We start from the raw sequence: 21,648 nt of genomic DNA, 5'->3' as shown, positions 1-21,648 counted from the left end.
ACAAAAGGTGTTAAGGTTTCTAGCAGTGGTAGTAGTAAGGAGTGGTGGGATCTGAGATCTGTTTTGAAGTGAGGGTCAACAGTGGTTTCTGATAGATTGGATATGGTGTGTGAGAGGAGAGAGATGGGAAGAGAAAAGTAATTGATGACTCTGGGTTTTCTATTCCAAGTAATTAGAAGAATGGAGCTGCCATTTACTGAAATGGGGTAGGTTATGTGTGGGAGATAAATCAGGGGTCTATATTTGTGCATGATAATTTTGAGATGCCTGTTGGAATTTCAAGGACAGAGGAAAAGATGCAAAGCATTTATCTTGGCAAGTAAGAGAATGCATAGAGTAGGGGAATATGGTAAGTTTAGCAGATCGGCCTAAAAATCCACCACAGTTTGTGAATTTCCCTAAGGGTTGTTAACTTTCAGACAGGAATGAAAACTACTGAATAGGACAAGAAGTTACAGGTGTTCAGTTAAGTGGTTAAGGCTACTGAAATTACTTGGAGTTACTCTGACATCTACACATTACGGTGGTGGTATCACAGGGAAGAGGCTGCAAAATGTGTGGCTTAGAAATCTTCCCTCACTGATTCTCACAACCTTGTCCTAACATGAAAGTCACCAATGCAGGAGAGAAATTTTTCTAGCTTCTTTCAGAAGCATTCTCAAACTAGGAACCAGAAACTTGACATTTATGAAGGGAGGCAAAGAGAAATTCATGGAATGCATGTTGTATCTCAGTCATTGTGTTTGTTAGCCTTTCACATATTATCTTAATATGATCCCCCCAGCATACTTTTGAGACGAGACTCTTAGCTCTATTTTAAGGGTGGGCAAAATAAGGTTAAATCATTATACCTAGGTAACACAGCTAGCATGGGCTAGAGCCAGCATTTTGCTTTACTTGTAGTCCTTTCTATCTTAAGTTGAAAAGATGCTTCCAAACATTTTGGTGTAAGGTAGGGGTTTAATAACTTCAGTGCATACAGCACATTAATATATTAGATTCTGGAAAGAAACACTTCCAGATTTGTAATTTTCATGAGGAGAGAGTCCATAATATCCCATATACAGGTGTATTCTTGTATTCATTCATCCATCTAACATTCATTGAATGCTTTTGATAGGCAAGGAGCTATGTACTCCATAGCTAAATAAGACACAGCTCTTGTTCTCAAGGATTTCCTATGCTATCAGGAGAGTCAGATAATAGCACAGTGTTTCTGCTTTAAAGGCTGTACTCCTCTTGCTGTTTAATATTCATCAGCTGCCTATAATCCTGGGCTTTGCAGAAATCATTCACTGCCTTCTGTAGTGATCAGTTAATCAAGCATGGCCACAAAGGGGCTCAAGCAAGGGTGGTACAAGTCTAGATTTTGGAATTCAGGAGAAGCTTTTGCTTGTCAGAGCCCAGGTTCTAACTACAGACAAAATCAAAGCCTGGGAAACAAAGCAATGTGTGCTCTTAGGTACCCTGAACCCAGGAGATTAGCCCAAGGAATGGAGGTCGGATGAAAGCCAACACTGCTGATCTAAATAGAGGCAGACCAAGTTTAGAAATTCTAGCTCAAAAACTCAAATGTTTCAGAGGGGAGAGTTATTGCTGAAACATGAACTAAAAAGTAGGGGTGGGTGTGGCAAGGCCCAGAAGCTCCCAGAGAGGGATGACCAACTGGGACACCCCTCTGGATCCTCTTGGGTCTCACACTCTTCTGAATGGACTCTATAATTTTCTCTATCTGGACTCAGGGGAAGAAGGTCTGCTCCCTGGGAGGGCTTACTGCTGTACCAGTAGGAAGAGACAAAGGTCAGACCCCAGGTCCCCACCTCTAGAGTTCCTTGGGAGTCCACGGAACTTCCATTTCTCTTTTAAATCCACTTCACTCTGAGTGGTGTTTCCCGCCCACCTCCCGAGGGGCCTGCTGCCTTTGGTGGTGGTGGTATGGTGTCCCAGAGGTGACTAGTTGCCTAAGATTGAAGTTAAACCCCAGAATTGAATTTGAGCTTTTATTAAAGGGCAAGGCTTTTGACCCACTTTTCTTTGGTGATTTGCTATTTCCAGAGAAGGTCCAGTGTTGAGCTCTCTAGAATTGGGCTTGAGATTTCTGGAGGTACTGAGTTCTAGATTCCCCTGCCAGATTCGCCTGTCTTAGGATGTTGCCCATCCCTAGGAGGGACAGAAGGCCATATCATGGCAGACATGGATGAGCATGATGCTGTGAGGTTGCCTGGAGTTGACCTGGAGTTGTAGGTGAATGGCAGGCAGAGGGATGCATCATTTATACCTGGTAGGATAGTCCTTCCCCAGCACATGGGTAGATGGGTAAACTATAGTTCCTTTCAGAAGCTGGAGGTTGAATCACTATTTATGAAACTAAAGTAAATATATAGACAGCTGTAAGTGATGGTTCATTATGAATATTAAAACAACAACAGTATTGGCACTTCCCAGGCCAAGGGGATTTAAAGTATTATAGGATGCTCGGGTAGAACAAACTTTATCAACAGACCTGAAAAGATTAGTAAAATAAGAGATGAAATAGATGACAGAGAATGAATGGATCTGCTCAGTGAGTGGGGGCATTACTCAAGGTACAAAATAATTTCCACAAGGCTATGAATTCTATATGTCATTAATGCCAGGGCAGGCACAAAAGGTTTAAAATGCATTGGGATCTTCCATATGCCAAATATGTTACAGAGTCCAACAGATCCTACTGAGAATGGCTATACCTGAATAGAGTTTAGTCTTCTGAATGTCAGATCAGTCCTTTGATCTAATGGCATAAATATTTTTAACATCATGAATAAGGTGAGACCACATTGGAGTAATTGTCTCAGACACCCACGGGTACCCTGGCCTGTCCCCTTCTGTATTATATCCCAGTACTAGTAGAGGGTGGAGAGCCTCCCAGGTAGAGCGTCAGCCAGTCCACAGATCCCCTGAGCAGATCTCCTCCTATCCTCAGGGAGAGACGGTTCTCACTTCTCCAGGACCCACTTACATACCCTTTTGAAACTATATCAAGCAAAATACTGGAATAAAATGCAGGTATGATTTAGGCTGAAGTCCTGTATGTTGCATCATGTCAGAGAATCGTGAGGGCTGTGTATAGCATAGGGTACAATGCACTTATTTTTCAACATTTAAACAGTACAACTTTTAAATCATTTATTTGGTCCACTCAGTCATTTGCAGGAAGGTAGAAAGCTCCTGAAACATCATTTTTGAAAGTTCAGAGTCTCACAGAGGCAACCAGGGCCATCTGATCAGGACATCCAGGAATGGGAAAAAGGATGCCCACATCAGAGAGACCAAGTGGCACTGATTGACTTGAGATGATACTGGCACATTACCAGTCAGGACTCTGGAGGTGACTTCAGTCCAGAGGTGGTGACAAGACAGTTTGGTTGTAAGAGGGGATGGAGAATTGGGGTGATGTCCAAAGGATTAAACTGTCCTTAGTTTCTTATTAGAACTCATCAAGGGAAAATAGTGATAATAAAAAAGAAACTTATACCTTAATTAAGAAAAATAATGAAAGATCTTTATAAGGCAGTCAGGACGTTGATGAGTAAGAGAGAGTGGTAACATTTGGAAGGCTTTTTATATTCTGGAACACTTGCTGAGCATTTTGTAGATCACTGCCCAATGGATATATAATGTGAACTTGCAAAATTTTAGTAGTCATATAAAAAAATAAACATGAAATTAATTTTAATAATATATTTTACTGAATGTAACATATTATTTCAAATAGTAATCAATATAACTTTACAAAGGAGATGGATTCATTTTTTTATACTCAGCTTTTAAAATACAGCTGTTATTTTTTTTTTTTCACCTAGAGCATTGAGTTCATAGCCAGTGTTGTTTCATCAGTATCACATTTTCATATTTAGCCATGCAAATAACACCTACCTTTTTTGTCTTGGTATTTGTTTTGTACTTATTGACTTTATTTTTATAAGCAGTTTGTTTTCAGAATGAATAGAAAGTAGACTTCCCATATGCCCCCCCCAACAAACCACACACACACACACACACACACGCACGCACATAGAGTTCTTGCTATTATTAATATCTTGCAGTAATGTGATATTTCTGTTACAACTGATGAGTCAGTATTGTTTTTATAAATTAACACTCACAGTTGATACTAGAGTTCACTATATTGTGTACACTGTGGGTTTTGACAAACATGTAATGATATATAGCAACATATAATCGTGTTTCAGTATTATACAGAATAGTTTCACTGCCCTAAAAATCCCCATTATTTCACCTAGTCATCCCTCTCTTCCTTCTCCCACAAAACACTGGCAACCACTGATCTTTTTAATGTCTCTATAGTGTTGCCTTTTCCAGAATGTCACATAGCTGGAATTATACAGTATACAGACTTTTCATATTGGCTTATTTAACTTAGCAATATGCAGATAAGTTTCCTCAGTGTGTTTTCATGTGTTTGATAGCTCATTTCTTTTTGTCATTTATGTGAACAACGTTCCATTGTATGGATATACCACAGTTTATCCATTCATCTATGGAAGGATATCTTATTAACGACTTGTAAGTTTTGGCAATTATGGGTGAATCTGCTATAAATATCTACATGCAGGGTTTTGTGGGTATAAATTTTCAATTCATTTGGATAAATATCAAGGAGTGTATTTGTTGAATTGTTTGGTAAGAGTGTATTTAGTTTGGTCAGAAACTGTCAACCTGTCTCCCAGGATGTGTATACGATTTTGTACTCCCATCAGCAGTGAATGAGCATTCCTATTGTTCGATTGCCTCACAAGCAAATGGTGTTGTTAGTATTTTGGTTTTTGCCATTCTAATAGGTGTGCAGTGGTATCTCACTGGTGTTTTAATTTTAATTCCCAGATGACATATGATTCTGAGAACACCTACATTTTTTACACTAGTAATACCACCACTATTACTACTTGCTGACAATTATTACTTCCTAAGTACCAGGCACCAAACCAATCACTTTTCATGTATTTTCTTACAAGGCTATGAATCACATACCATTGTTATTGTGCATTTTACAGAAAAGGAAACTGGAGTTTAAAGAATTTAAATACATTGCAAGTAAATGTATTGAATCAGGCTCTCTGGTCTTTCTGGCTCCACATGTCATCTCTTAACTACCGTGTCTTTTATTTTTGTCTTAAAATGTGATCCCTCAATCTCTTCCGAAACAACTAGAATGTTGGTTAAATATCATATTCCTAGACACCACTCTGTTGGATCTTCACATGGAGATCTGGAGTCATAGATTCTGAAGGGCACCCAAGACTGAGAACCACTATGCCATCATACTAGGATGACTCAAAGTCCAAATAGAAGTTTTGGTATTTTGTTTGTATCTTTATTCATGCATTCATCTTTGAAGCATACTTTCCAAAGCACAATTTTTACATAAAATAAATTATACTGGAAAGAGTGAAAGAATATGTTAAATGTAGGTGAATCAGTGTTTGCTGTGTACCCTGATTAGAGAATACCATATAAACTTTTCTCCACAGCTTTCCATACATATATCTGAAAATTTCTACTAGAAATTCTTAGTATTAGTATAGGATACACTTTTAAAACACAGGTCTTCTTACTTAGATACAGATTTTTGAATAACATATCTGAATGAAGAAGACTGCATGAGACCAATAGTTGTAAGGATCATGGGGAGGCACAGAGATAATGTTGATAGCAGGAACATGTTGATCCCCTACTATATATCCGTCTGTGCTACATAAATTGGACAAAGACCTTACAAAATACTTTCAATGTTACAAACCATCTACCTATTTAAGTCCATTTATTGCCTTTTTGTTGAGTAGCTCTGTGTATATACTATTTATATAGATATATATTATATATGTACACACACATACATTTATAAAGTTTATAGTATATTACATAGTAATTCCCAGCAAAAAAACAAAAACAAAAAATCAACACAGCAGGCACCCTATGAAACTTTACAGATTAAACTAAATAGACACCTATTCTTTGTGAGCTTTGATCTAAGACAGGATATTATTAAGGATATTTGCAATAGTATCACCTGTGTTCAAATCTCTGTTATGCCTCTAAGGAGCTGTGGAACCTTGGAAGTCATTGTTTGAGCCTTGGTTTACATGATTCTAAATGGAGGTAGAGAGAACATCTACCCTGTAGAGTTGTTGCATTAAAAGCATTAGACAGTGCCTGAATCACATTAAGCAGTCAATAAATGTGAGTTATTATTATTTCCACTATTATTATTATTCATAGGAAAAATTGCAAAATGGGAATAGACTCGATAGAGTGGTGGAGTGGAAAGCATGCTATGATGCCAGTGTGACGGCTGGCGGTATGAGAAAATAAATGGCACGCGACAAATGCATGGCGTAGAGATTAAGTGCTCTAGGAATGGAAAACAGAAGAAATCACTTTTCACTGGAGTGGGCAGGGATGGCTTCTGTGAAGAGTCTAAATGAATTTGCAAACGTTTGTAGGTGGAGAAAATGCACATTTGGAGGGGATATCTTTTCAGTGATGTACAAATTCAGAGATTTTAGCACTTCTTGGCAGATGGAAGAACCCCATTTGGACCCTCAGACACAGCCCACTGTGCCAAGATCTGGCAGTGTGGGCAGGGTTAGTGCCAAGGCAGGTGCTACATAAGAAAGAAGCATGGACATAAGGGAGGAGAAGGCATCCTTCTAATACTAATTGAAGCTCAGCTTGAAGAGCAACTGTACACCTGTTTATAGCTAGACAGATGCAGATGAGGACTATAGCCCTTCAAATAAGCATGTCACTGGGTCTGGGAAGGCAAGAGGCGTAGCCCCCTGAAGCCACAAATCCTGCTAAGAAGAGCATGAATTGTTCTGTACATCACACAGTCTGTGTAGTTCTGCAGTCAGAGAGTGTGGGCTCGGACTGGGACTCATTGCTTTTTCCACATAAACTTGGAATTGAACGAATAGATCACAGTCTACAATTTTCTCCATTGTGTCAAATGCCAGCTAAGTTGCTATAGTATTTAACAGTATGCAAGTGAGTTAATGGCCTTGCGGTGAGGATCCCAACGAGGATCCCCAGCAAAATATAAAGTGCGTCTCTCCTTACAACCTCCTGTCTGTCTTAATGTTTGCTAACTCTGAGGAGTTCTAAAAGCATAAACAAGGTTAGCATTCCACTTTCAATGCCATAAACACATTTTAGAAAGGCAGGAGCAATTTTGTAGCTGTACGTACATTGGGGAAAGAGCATGACCTTGAGAGCTGGAGGTTTACCATCACTTAAAAAAAATATGGAAGGAATTGTTCTAAATGTAGTCCTTATCTTTTTACTTTATGGTCTTTAATAGCCACTCTTTATGGAGTGTTTACTAGGAGCCAAGAACTCTATTAGGTATTTTTTAAACTTTTATTTAAAAATACAGATACAGGAAATCACCCAAAATTATTATTAAAGCAAATACCATTTTAGCCGTCACCTAAGTCAAAGAATAAACCATTGCTAGCTACCCGAGCCTCTCCATATACTCTATCATCTCTCCTTCCTGAAGTAAACACTGTCCTGATTTTTATAGTAATCATTTCCTTGGTATTTCATTATGGTTTATCACTTAAGTGTCCATCCGGATGCACTATAGCTTAGGTACTAATGTTCTAATTGATATGTTTTGTCACTTTGTTTTAACCAAGGCATCCATTCCCCCAACCCCCCACCAAACTCCTTTCTATTCTTTAATATTCCTCTATTCCTTTTAATTTAATTCTCCTTTCTATTCTTTAATATTCTTTAATATTCTTTAATGTTCCTCTGTTGATGAACTTGGGCCACTTGTCTTATTGAATTTGCCCCAGGGTAGAGTGGCTGTTATATGCGTATGGTGCAGCTTCCCGTGTTCTTCTCTTCTCTGTATTTCCTGCAAACAGGAGTGGACCCTTGGTTGGACACAGCTTTGATGTTTTTGGCAAGATGATGTTTTTGGTAACACTTTGGCAAGTGTTATGTTCTCTTATCGGGACACATTGATGCTTAATGTGTTGATTTATTATTTTACTGGAGCTTCTAAAATGGTAATACTCTAATTATATCCATTGTTTTTACCCATTAGCTTGAATAATTTTATTTAGAAGGAGATGCATCTTCTTGTCTACAATTTAGTTAACCAGTCATGCAGTTCCCAAAAGGGCCAGAATCAATGTTCTATTTTTTTCTTTCACCTAATTTTCTTAAGTTGCAATAATGTGATATTTCTGTTACAACTGATGAGTCAGTATTGTTATATTATTATAAATTAACACTCACAGTTGATACTAGAGTTCACTATATTGTGTATACTGTGGGTTTTGACAAACATGTAATGATATATAGCAACATATAATCGTGTTTCAGTATTATACAGAATAGTTTCACTGCCCTAAAAATCCCCATTATTTCACCTAGTCATCCCTCTCTTCCTTCTCCCACAAAACACTGGCAACCACTGATCTTTTTAATGTCTCTATAATTTTGCCTTTTCCAGAATATCATATAGCTGGAATTATACAGTATATAGACTTTTCATATTGGCTTGTTTAACTTAGCAATATGCAGGTAAGTTTCCTCAGTGTGTTTTCATGTCTTGATAGCTCATTTCTTTTTATCAGTGAATAACATTCCATTGCATGGATATACCACAGTTTATCCATTCATCTATGGAAAGATATCTTATTAATGACTTGTAATTTTTGGCAATTATGGGTGAATCTGCTATAAATATCTACATGCAGGTTTTCTGTGGGTATAAGTTTTCAATTCATCACTTAAATACACCTGATGGATTCCCATCAACTATAATTTCTATCTTTATCAAAGTTCAAATTTTTCTTGACCAGATAGAGCTTTTTCAAGGCTGGCTTTTAATTCCATTTAATATTATCCTGGTATTTTTTGATAGCTTCCATGCTGGTTTATATCAAAATGTTCCAGGTTTATCTGGCACATTTCTCATTCACAGATGCATTTCTCTAAGAAGTCGTTTTTTTTTTATGAACGACATCTGAGTATAAGTGTTAATCCATCGCTCCTATGGTTGCTAGAATTAACAAATACAAATAGAGGACATCCAGTTAAATTTCAATTTCAAATAAATTACAAATAAATTTTAGTAAAAGTCTACCCCCAAAAGTCTACAGTGGGCAACGTATACTAAAAGTTTGTCATTTATCTGGAATTCAAAATTAATTGGACACCCTGTAATTTTCCTCACAACTGATTCCAAGTAGGTTGGTCATTGTTGCCAGGCTGTGTTAGTCCAGGTCCTGTGAGCAGCAGGTGTGGTTAGATATGCAAGAGTTATTGGAGGAGTGCCTATGAAGGAACAAAGGGGGGATTTTAAGAGTAGAGAGAGGTCTCAAATAGTGATCCAGTCTTCACCACTGTGAAGGGCAGAAGGAAGAAAGGACAGTTAGATAAGAGTTTCAAATTATGGTTTAATTCTATGAAATACAGACACATATAAATACATAAAATTCCTGGCCCATATTTTATTTTCTTGAATAGCTTAGATATAACTTCATTTTCCCCCTGAAGGTAAGGTGTTCCTGGGGGGAAGTCTGATAATATTAGTTACTTTTAAGTCAAATGTTGTTTTTGCCTAGGTGCCCAAATAATTTTTTTTTTTTTTTTTTTTTTTTTTTTTTTTTTACTGATCCTTTAATTTTACTCGGTGTTGATTATGCTATGTTGACCTCAGGTACACTATGTGATTTTTCAATAAGTAGTTTACTTTATTTTATTTTATTTTTTTTTTAATTTCAGGCTCACTCTCTTAAATTAAAGTTCTTAGTGTTTGTCTCACCCTCATCCCCAAACCTTGCTTTTGATTTGTTCTCCCACTCAGAACTTCCCTAATCTGTATGTTGGATCTTCTTTGCCATCTATAATATTTGTTGGCAATATTATTGCCAACATTCTCCTTAAGGTCTTTCTTTATTCACTTGTTTTTGGTTACGTTTTCCCTTCCCACCTTCATTAGAGTATCATTTCTTGTGCTTATTTGCTCTAATATACCTCCTAGATTAATCTCTATTTCTAACATGATATTTCTTTTATTTCTCACTCCTTCTTGAGTTCTGTCCTATTTTATTTCTGGGTTTTTCTAACTCTGACTAGTGTTATTCTCTCATGTATCGTATAATTTTTTTTAATGTTCTTTAGCTCATTTTGAAATAGTAAGTTGCAGTTTTGAAAAAAATTTTGAGCCTGACTTTTTTGGCAAGCTTTCTTTGTCAACAGCAGAGGTTGGCAAACTTCCCATAAGGTGCAAGAGAGTAAATATTTTATACTTTGCAGGCCATATGTTCTCTGTCACAAATACTTAACACTGCCATTGTAGCATGAAAACAGTCATAGACAATATGTAAACAAGTGAGTATGACTATGTTCCAAGAAAACTTTATTTATAAAAACAGGAAGAGGGCTGCATTTAGCCTGTGGGCTATAATTTGCCAATTCCTTGTCTGTAGGGGTATTATTCTTTTTATTTCTTGTAGCAACTTTGTTTTTGAGTCCAAAGTTTTCATGGGATTTGACTATGATTGGTCAAATGATCTGTTGTTCATTTTTTGTGTGAATTTAGTTTTCTTAAACTTTCAAAGTTTTTTTTGAATTTAAATAGTTAAAAGTACAGATAGTCTTTCCAACTTCAAAGACATCCTTAATTTTTTTTTTCTGTAGTATTTTAAAAAATATGATGGCTTGTGCTCTTAAATTGCCTGAATCTTTTACCTTTGGGCTGGATTTCCTCTTTCCTTCATCTCTGTCATCTCTGTTATGCTCAATTTTGATTCTCTTTCCAGTCGTTTTTCCTAGTATGGGGTTCTGCATTGGAAAGAAACCCTTTTTTCGGCATATCAGATTCAAGGCTTCACAGGATCCAGACTTCTCCAGCCACCTTAGACATTGACATCAGCCTATTAAGAATTGAGATTTTATATAATTTGCAAGCTAACAAGTTAACCTACCAGTTTTATGGATATTTTCGAAAGACATGAAGCTCTTAGGGTGCCTGAGTGGCTCAGTCAGTTAAACTTCTGACTCTTGGTTTTGTCTCAGGTCATGATCTCATGGCTTAGTGGGTTCGAGACCTGTATCAGGCTCTGCACTGACAGTGCAGATCCTGCTGGGGATTCTCTCGGTCACCCTCTCTCTCTGCCCCTCCCCCACTTGTACTTTGTCTCTCTTAAAATAAATAAACTTAAAAAAAAAAGACATGAGGCTCTTGAGTCAGAGACAAAGAACTTTATTACTCATGGTACAGCAAATAGCATGACCATCAGCATATTTATTTGAGCTGTCTTTGTCCCCATGTCCCCCATTCACATGAGGGTGAATGATTGGACCAGATGGATATCTGCTCACATGGTGGGTTTCAGTATAGAAGCAAAAGAAACCCAAGTATTTTATAATGAGAAGGAAGCATGCCTTCTCTTGGTTTCAGAGGGAGACATTATCCTTTTTATACTGGAGAGAAAGCATGCCTGCTTTTTGCCCTGGAGAGGGAACAATATTTATCTTGCAGGTCTGTGAACAAACGTATTTTGCTCACAGGGAGATGCTATTCCCCTTTCCAGGATAATTGCTATGCAAATATTCTTCAAACGATATTCTAGAACAAATGACTATTTCTAGGTAGTAAGACTCTTAGAAATGTGAGAGATCAATGGGAAATCAGCTCCCAACAGGGCCCCTTTTACTAACTGTTGGAATGCACAAAAGTCTTCTAGTTCTACTGGATATTCTTAAATTGATCCATTGTGCTTTCTAGTGTATATCTACTGACCATTTGGGGGTTTTCTTGAATGTTTTGGCCTGCTCAGTCATTTGTCCCCCCACTTCTCTGTGCTTTTTCCTACATGGATACCAAAGACATTCAAGCGGTATGGCTTTTGGTATTTAGAAATTTGGAGAGATGTCTTGCTATCTAGATTTGTTGTAAATGTTGTGCTTTTGGGTTTGATATATAGTTCTCTATTTATCCTAAACCCATGCTGGCATCACTGCAGTACATCTTCTCAAAATAACCCTGTCTTTTAAAGAAAGTATGCCTAGCCTGATTTTACTTTTTTCAAGTCCACATTTTGAACATCAACGTTACTCTGCCATAATATGGTTATGTTCTAAGGTCCTACTGAGTTACATAGGGATGTTTTCCTCTCTTCCCCTCTCCACACTAAATGATACTAAGTTGTTTTATTACTTTGAGTGGAAAGGCCTTTTTTTTTTCTTTTTTTTTCCTTCAAGATTATATATTTCCCTGTCTTGGCATTATTTGTATATCCCATCCAATGACCATTCCTCTCACCCTATATTTGAAATGAGGTCCAAAGACTTATAAATTAGAGAAAAAAAAATCATTTGAAACGTATGCAGAGGATGCAAGGCAAAAATAATTATGTACTAAGATTGGGCATAATTCTGGAAGATTCTGTTGACCTTGTGATAATTTTTGGCATTATATTGGCAAGCTGTAGAAATTTAAGCTATATTGAAAACAATGAAGCATCTTATTCAGTTAAACTTTTCCGTATCATTTTACCCAGTATAGCTCCTCCTTTCTCAAGAAGTATAATACTTATATATTAGGGGGAAACAAATAAGTTAGGAGCAACATTGCCAATGTTGTTGTCTCCAAATTCACTTTACCCTGTGAGTTCTCAGCATTAGAGGCTCAGTACTTTATAACATATAGTATCTGCTCATTAGTGTGGAAAATTCCAAATTGATCTGGCTTTTACTTAATGTTCTGCAATCAAGCAATATCTTGTGGGCCTTTGTCCATATCCAGCATCAGTAAATCAGAGGAATATTAAGATTATATAACTTATACATGTCACAGAGAAACATGAACTATTCTAAGACAATAGAGAAAAAACATTTCTCCTGAGTGACCCTGTTCTATAAATTAAGGAAAACAAAACAAAACAAGTGCATGGAAGTTTCTGAAAGAGCTTAATATTCGGGGGGTGAGGAGAATAATTTGTTTTTTTCAAAGTACATTTCCTCTAGGATCTTTCCTTGAGCAAGGAGACTGATGTTGACCCCTACCCACAACCCCTTGCATGTATACAAACTGTATGTCAGTCCCCAAGTCAGTCCCCAAAGGGTTGTTCTCTTTCCCTAAGAATTTGCAATTTGGTTGGAAAGGTAAGAGGTAGCTTGTGACAATTGGAATGGTAAGCCAGCCAGTACAGAAAAGTGGCATAAACTGTGTGGTGACATACACAATATATGAGAACAGTGAATGAAGAAAATCCCTGTGAACTTGAATTAGGGGTGGATGGGAGAGGAGCTGGGGCTTAAAAAATCAGTCACGTTTGGGACAATGGACAAAGAAGTGGATGGCTTCTCCACAGGCAGGACTCAGGGACCACAGAAGAGAGCTGCTCATTCATTCTGTGAGGCAATTTTGAAGTCCTATCAACTTGGATTGAATGCACTGCTGATTCAATAAAATAGCTAATTAAAGGGTATTTCTCTAGTCATTGATTTGTATAAACTGTGCTATTTGTTATAGATTCTCTCCACCTCCTCCACTGGTGCTTATAATCAACTAGTAAGTGCAAAAAATAATAATAAAAAAACCACAAGAAAATACACACTTGATATTATTGATTGAAAACATCAAATATAAATCACCTACAGAGAAATAAAATTTGGACTATACTTTCTAAAATTATAAAAATACATAGAATATAGCTAATATAGGAGCAGCATGTAGGATCTAACCAGTAGGAAATAAAGTATTTCTAGTCCTTATGAGAACAGGAATGAAAATATTAAAGCCTTAATATACTCTGATATCTCTAACAGCTTCAGAATGCATTCTTTTGGCTTTTCTTTTTCCTCCTCTTTTTTTTCTGTCCACTTCTCCCTAATCTCTTTTTCCTCTTTCTCTGATTTGAGTAAAGATAGGACTTCAGTAAATATTTAGATTCATAAGAGATATCAAGTGACTCAATGATTCTCCTAAATAGATATAGATGGATGAGGAATAGGTGAATATAAGTGTGTAAGAAGTGATCTACACCAGTAGGAAGCAACCCATCTAGGCTACTAGGTTAAACAGAGTTAAACAGTGTTCAGTAATGAGAGATGTATCTTAATGTGCCTCATTTCAATAGAGGTCATATCCCAAGATGTCCTGAAACTATATTTGTATAATCTAAACAGATGACTCTGTGTGGTAAAAGGACTAGCTATGAATCCAAGGATGTGGCCTTGTTTTTTGTTTTGTTTTGTTTTGTTTTTCGAAGATGGTAGAATAATTCCCAGTGTTGTTAGAGAGTCAATTAGTGGAAAAAAATAAAAAAACACCAGGGGCCCTTTAATGTCAGCAGATGCTCTGGAGCAACTTCACCTGTATCCTAGACTATGTCTTGTTTTCCAGAGGAAAATTCATGGGGGAGTCTGAATCTACTACTAAATCCTTAAGAATAAATTGAGCATGGTGTATTTGTTACAAAAGATGGAAATTCTCCCTTCCCTCCAAAAATTAGTCAGGGTTTCACAGTAGCATTTTCTCTTTCAATTCATGAAAGATTTCCCTGAATGGGAAATGTGCTTTGTGGGGGTGTGGGAATTGCATAAGGGAAAAAGTCAGGTAACCATTATGAAATCTGAGTGTAAGAGACATCTCAGTAATGTACTTTCCAAGGACAAAGATAAAGAGGTATTTTGAATCATTAGAAAATCTAGTGTTGGTTAAGAAAATGAGAAATCTTAAGTTCAGAGAAATGTATTCATCAAACACAGATGCACTCTCTGAAAAGAACAAATGTTATGCCAATATTTCTAAATACTCTTCCACATCTGACAACCTTTCTGTCATTTGCAGACAGAATGTGATTTAGAAAACCTGATTTTATTTCTAAGGAAATGTAAAGATGTGACAACAGCAACAACAACAAAAAGAACTGACCACTATCAGTCAAAAAAGATAGTCTTTTTTTTTTACTATGCCAACATAACTAATTCATTAAACAGTTACCCTTTAAGAAATCAAATGAACTCACATGAACCCCTTGTCAAGCATCAAATGGGTAAAAATAATGACAACAAGTAAATTTTCCACGTTCTCAAGTTGTTTTGGTGCTTTGATTCAGCCATATGTATGGAGAGAAAATGTTACACAGAAAAATCATATGCATTAATCTCCTGTCTTAATACAACTGTGTACATCTTAGGAGGGCTATTTAAAGAAGATGTGAAGTATGCTAATATAACAACTAAGCGGACTCACTGCATCTGAGCAGTTTGTCAATATCTTCAGGTCTCCAGTGAACAACAAGAATGGCTCTCAGGATATTGCAACTCTGTCTGCTTCCACCAGAGATCATAATTGGGCTATGAATTTTTACAACAGGAAAGTCTTCCTGTCATGGAGACTGACAAAAAGTTTAGTTAAATTAATGCCCAAAGAATCTCTGAACAGTTTGCGTAGTGTACATGGTTATCACATAAATATGTGGTGACTTCTTTTTCTTCCTTTATTTTTTTTTCTTTTTAAAATAAATTTTTGTGATAGTTCACGAGTTAGAGCTTTTAACATATAGCTTGTTTCAGAGGATTGCCCAACATACTGGTTTTCTGCCTAATGACATGATGTGCAGTTTGGGAAATTCAAGAAGCCGATTGAGGTTAGTAAAGGTGATTGATAAATCGAAAGTAAATGATAGCACAAGATGTGAACTAAAGCTATTTCTTGATCTGTGAAAAGCTAATTGGACACATTTCAGGCCAGGTCTCTGAAGGCACAGCTCATGAACTCTGCCTTCCTGATGCTGTGCTCATTAAGGGCACTCAATAGAGGACTGGCTAATGCTAGGGAAAACCCCATCACGGTGGCCTTTACATGACACTGCAGAAGTACCTCAGGAAAGAGAGAGAAGGAAAAGGTAAGGAGAGGCTTCAGGGCACTAGCTGCTTACAGAATCCTATTTGCCTTATCGGAATGATCTGAAACTGAAGGTTATCTCTAAAGGCTACCCTGCTTCACCAAATCTCAAGGGACCATTGCCTTTCTCTAACATATCAGAGTTTAGCCAGGCCTTGTTATTGGTTGTTGTTGAAGTAAATTTGGGATTTGGGGGTCCCAGGTCTATTCTTTGATATGGAAGACGGAATACAGAACACATGACTTAAATATTTCTGGAACATCCTATATTTGCCACTGATGCTTAAACATTTTAATGATTATGTTGAAATATTAGATAAATCTCATAACCCATACTCAATTATTCATGTTAATACTTCTAGGTAAAATGAAATGTACTGAATTGGCATCTCACTTTTAAAGAATCAAATATCAAGGGAAGACATTGTAGATGTTCACAATATTTTATGCAAGAAAATTTTTGAGTGACTTTGGAGATTCAAATCAATACGTTGAGGATGCAGCATGGTGTGTTATATCCACATGGGAACCTAAGATGAGGATTTGTACCAATGAAAATTTTCAGAAGAAAGTGGCGGAGTCTAAATCATAGAAATCTTGGTGATTATGTTGCAAAGTATAGAAATGTATAACCTAAAATAGAGGGAATTTTGCTAGGCAATCTCTTCACATCTTTTGCAGTTATGAGAGCCTGATTCCATTCCACAAAAACTAGGAAAACCTATTTTACCACTGTATCACCGTTATAAGATGTATGGTTATCCATGAGTTAGCTCATTGAACATATTATGTAAGGAAAAATGGTCAAAATATTCTGTTAATCTCTGCAAAACTCTCTTTAAATCTTTTCTTTTTAGAAATGATACACTGTAGAGAGATTTTTTATATGAATTTTCTGAATTTTAAAAGTGTTATCGAAACAAGAATTGTTACTGTATGTTTATATGTAACTAGAGAGCATGGGGAAGTTTGGATATTAAGGATTCTTCATGAAGTGGCTAACTTATCTATTGAAATTTTTGTATTTTTATAAACACCTGACTCCTACTAAAATTTAAACATGCATTAGTAATTTATCATTCATAGGATAGTCTTTTGATTCATAAAATTACAATATAAGCATAGAATTTTGAGCAGGGAAGGATCCTAATGGTCATGTGTTCTAAAATGTTTAATTTTACCAATTAAGGAAGCAGAAGCAGGAGACTAGTGACTTCATTCTTGCCCATACCTCGATGCTGTGATGGGTCTAGGACGAGCCCATTCTGCTGACATGTAGGCTGGTACAGGTCCTCTTGTCCAGCTGCCCTAGGGTTATATCTACTTGGGTAGATAGATTTTGGAGATGTTTGATTATAGTAGATAGATTTTATAGATGTTTGATTATAGATTGGTGGTTTGTTTAAATGACATCCTATTGTCAGAAGTCATATACAATTGAGATGTAGACATTCTCTCTTAGAATGTAAGCGTTCCTTTATTCTTCTTGGACATTAGAGTTTTTCCTTCATTAAGAAATGAAGTAGAAAATTGTGTACTGTAAGTCAAGTGCATCACATTTCAAGAAAATAGTGTGTGTTAATTTACATGTGATTTTTAATTAACTACCTTAACCTAGACCCCAACAGATATAATGTTTTTAGTTTAGACAAAATAACAACCCATGCACAAAAACCCTCAAGTCAAAGAAACTTTCCTTTATTAAAAAAATAATATATATGTGTATATATATACATAATATATATAATTTTTTTTGAGAGAAAGATGGGGGGAGGCTAGAGAAAGAGAGAGAGAAAGAGAATCCTAAGCAGGCTCTACACTGACAATGGTGCCAGCCTGATGTGGGCCTGACGCCAGCCTGATGCAGGCTCCAACTCAGGAACCATGAGATCATGACCTTAGCTGAAATCAAGAGTCTGAGGCTTAACAGACTGAGCCACCCAGGCACCCCAAACGAAACTTTCTTTTTAAAAAAAGAGATCAACAGACACAAATACACATTATATGAGAAACATATAAAGCTTCTATCTTTTTTTTTTTTCCAACATTTATTTATTTTTTGGGACAGAGAGAGACAGAGCATGAACGGGGAAGGGGCAGAGAGAGAGGGAGACACAGAATCGGAAACAGGCTCCAGGCTCTGAGCCATCAGCCCTCATCAGCCCAGAGCCCGACGCGGGGCTCGAACTCACGGACTGCGAGATCGTGACCTGGCTGAAGTCGGACGCTTAACCGACTGCGCCACCCAGGCGCCCCTAAAGCTTCTATCTTTATTTGTAACCAAAGTAGATTTTATAATGAGTACTGAAGAGGAGTACAAGTTGAACAGCTGACTTTAACCAAATAATCAAAGAGGATGAGAATAATTCCCTCTTGTCTATACTTGTCTAATGTCAACAGAAATCTTTGTACATACACTTTTAAGTCAAATCATTTGTCCAAAATGGAAACATAGTCATCATTTGAAAAGCAAAATGTAAGGACAGAAGCATTTTTTGGAATAATGTAGATCCCTTTCTTTCCAGAAAATATCTGTGGGAAAATATAAATTGCTGTGTTTATACTTTTACAACTAGGAAACTTATTCCTGTCAAAAACTTCTGTTGGGCCAACACACTATTAGAAATTACTCATAATATGCATTTGACTACCCATGTTTGAAAATGCCAACCAATTTCCACCTTTCTAAAAATCAAATTTTTATTTTCTAAACTAATCAAATCTAGATATAAGTGATTTTTCTTTATTTAAAAAATGTTTTTTAAAGGAACTATTGTTGCAATTAATATTTAGGGCAAAGGTGACAATTCACTGACAGACATGAGCACAACTGCTCGATTTCTGTGGTAGCTCCTCTCTAGGATCTGGCTAATCCAAGGACAGAGTAGCTCAGACAAGGGGAAGGGATCCAGCCCTTAGCCAATAAAACCAACTCAAGGCCACTGGACACCCTCCCCTATCCATATGCTCCATCATTTCTCACTGGAAGCTAGTCACCACCATGGCGCTGAGTCTGGTAACATCTGGCTACCTGTGCCTGAGACTGGGGACTGCTTGTTACCCATCTGATCTGGGCAGGCCCTTTCTAGCAATAGGGGAAAACCATGTTGTAATGCATCTAGGTGAAACTGGTGGACTTTCTGTGTTATACCCACCCACAGGAATTCAACTTGCAAGACCTTCATTGACTCATTGATTCCTATCCCTGCTCCAGGCTCCCAGTGCCCACTGTGTCAGGTAAACTTGTAGGCATGAAATTTGGTAAATTTGTTGGGTATTTAGTCTCCTTTCTTTGCAATCCCTCTAAGCCTTACAGTGTGATGATACATGATAGATGCCCAGAAAACGAACTTTTAAGGGGAGAAGGTTGTGTTGAGCCAAGGGAAGGCTGGAGAAAGGACTTAAAATGTCAAGATTTTTTTACGTGTCGTGGGGAAAAAAAAAAAGCAAAAAAGAAAAAGTGCTAGAATATCATCATTAGTTATTATTATTTGTAATCCACCTTTCAGAATTCCTCTGGCCTTACTTAACCAGGCAGCTGGCAGGGAATCCAGGCTGGAAGCTAAGGATAAGAATGTCCATTGCCCCAAATCGGGAGGTGCAGACCCTCGGGCCATAATCTGGGACCACTCCTTGTGTCCCGACAGGTGTTGGCAACCCTTATGGGGCTCCGGGTCCCCAGTCCCCAGAGGCCCCCTGCCTTCTCGGAGCGCTGGAGCATGCCCAGTGGCAGCGATAGAGCCACCGAGGGCTTCGCACGGGCGCGCTCCGCTTCTCCGGGTTTTAGCAGGAGCCCGCGGGGGGGCGGGGGTGAGGGGGCCCGCGGAGCCCGGCAGCCTTGGCCGCGCGTGCGGGGAGCTCGCGCGACGCGCAGGGCTCTCTCCCGCGTTGCGGTTGCTCGGGAGATGCTGGAGCGCGGCGCCCGGCCGTTCCACCTGGCGCGCTGAGCGAGTCGTGGGGAGCCCCCGGGGGCGGGCGGGGGGCGCGGACTGCAGTAGAATGCGAGCCGGGCTCCTCCGGCGCGGTGAGACGTCGCTCCAGCGCGGTCAGGTGCCTCTCGCTGCTCCACTAACTTGCTACTTGGTCGTGTTTGGTCTCCGAGGCTCTCTACCCTTTGGGGTGGTGGGGGGCGGGGGGAGTGGGGAGTTCAAGGGTCTGCGGTAGCCGAAGGAGGGATCTTGCAAGGGGGAGCCAGCCTGGTGCCGCTCGTCTTCCCCTCCCCGTCACTCCCCTCCCCCCACCCCGTCGCTGCCGCTTTCCCTCTGCCAATTCGGAGAGCGCCGGGCTCCTGTGACATGCGACCGCTGCCAAGTGACGGTCCCCGAGTCTGAAGTGCCCGCGAGGAAGTGAGCGTCAAGGCGGGCCGCCGGCGATGACAGCCATGAAGCAGGAGCAGCAGCCCACCCCGGGGGCCAGGGCGAGCCAGGCGCAGCCGGCGGACCAGGTGAGAGTTGGCAGCTGCGGCCAGGCCCTCCCGGGAAGGGTGGCTCCAGTCCGCGCTTCCCACGCCTCTCTCTCCCCACCCTCCCCCCGCCCCAGTTCCAGGCTCCCCTCGCTCCTCCATGGACTCCGCAGGAAGTTAGAGCATCTGAGTGCGCTCTGGGGCCGGGCGAGAGGATGCGCAAGGTGGAGAGCCGCGGGGAAGGGGGGAGAGAGGTAAAGGCTGGGGGTGGCCCGGGAGCCCTGGCAGGTGGGCCACCGGAGGGGGGTGGAGAGGCGGTCGGGGCCAAGGAATGGGGGCCTTCTGGTTACAATTAACGCACACTGGAAGAATTGCTGCGCTCCTGGAGGCGTCCGCTGGCGGGGGTCTTCCCGGAGCTGAACCGAGCGCCCGGTCAAAGCTGCCTAGTAGGCAAACGACCTTTAGGCCGACAGAGTTTTTCCTTTCCTTTTTCTTTTGAGGAGCCCCGGACGGGGCAGGGGGACGAAACAGGGGAAGGAGGCTTGGCATGCATCTGTGGTCTGCTGAGTGGAACGGAGCTTGGGAGCAAAAAGGCATTAATTATTAAGGGAAGCAGGCAAGGTGCTGGCCTCAGTGATTTGTCGGGTCCAGATGTCTTGTGTCTGCAGAGATGGGGTGCTCTGTGCCGGCTGAGGGTTATTTCTGTCCCGTTTCCGTCTTTCTGCACCGGCCACCCCCTTTTATTGTTTTGGTTTTCAGAGATTTGTAGCATAACCGTACGGGGGATGTTCATCTCGCCTCCGTCCCTGGATTGGGGTGACTCGGGAGTTCGGTGTTGCTTTTTCCTAAAGTTGTAACGTCGGGAGTGCTGAGGCTCCCAGGCAAGGAGGAGGGAGGCTGCGGTGAGCCGGCTCCAGGTGTTGTCACGTTTCCATCCATCAGGGACTCCAGCCGGCAGGGCTTCCAGTTAGGTTATCGGCTAACTACGGAGCTGGAGGTTGCCGGCGCCCGGGTACCGGCCGTGGGCCCTTTGCCCCGAGTGCACAGTTGAAGGCCGCCCGACGCCTTTCTGCCACAGACACTCCTAGCTCGTTGCTGGAGTTGGGGTGAAGGAGGTGCAAGCGGCTAGGCTCCGTTAGCGGCTCCGCTTTTCGCATAGGCTAACACGGAGGAGCAAGTGAAGAGAAGCTGTCCAAACCGCGGAGTGGTGGTGATGAGGGCGGCGGAGATGCCAGGGCTGCTGTTGTTAATATTCTAGTCTTGGTCATCTGTCCTGGCTTGTGGTCTCTCTTTTCTCCCTTCCCTC

At 39.8% G+C, this 21,648-nt stretch overlaps 1 protein-coding gene across 1 annotated transcript in view; it reads left to right on the top strand.

The window, feature by feature from the left end:
* Positions 1-19,903: 19,903 nt before the first annotated feature.
* The window catches only part of LOC115519827 (inactive dipeptidyl peptidase 10-like), a 222,216-nt gene continuing 220,471 nt past the window's right edge, over positions 19,904-21,648 (top strand). Inside the window, exon 1 of the mRNA XM_030323704.1 lies at positions 19,904-20,384. Within this exon, the coding sequence (XP_030179564.1) occupies positions 20,313-20,384 (72 nt within the window). The 5' untranslated portion in view covers positions 19,904-20,312. The remainder of the gene's footprint in view (positions 20,385-21,648) is intronic.

This window comes from Lynx canadensis, chromosome C1, assembly GCF_007474595.2.
Source record: "Lynx canadensis isolate LIC74 chromosome C1, mLynCan4.pri.v2, whole genome shotgun sequence".
Classification (NCBI taxonomy): Eukaryota; Metazoa; Chordata; class Mammalia; order Carnivora; family Felidae; genus Lynx; species Lynx canadensis.
The sequence above is the reverse complement of the archived record's forward strand: the minus strand, read 5'-3'. Positions and strand labels throughout refer to the sequence as shown.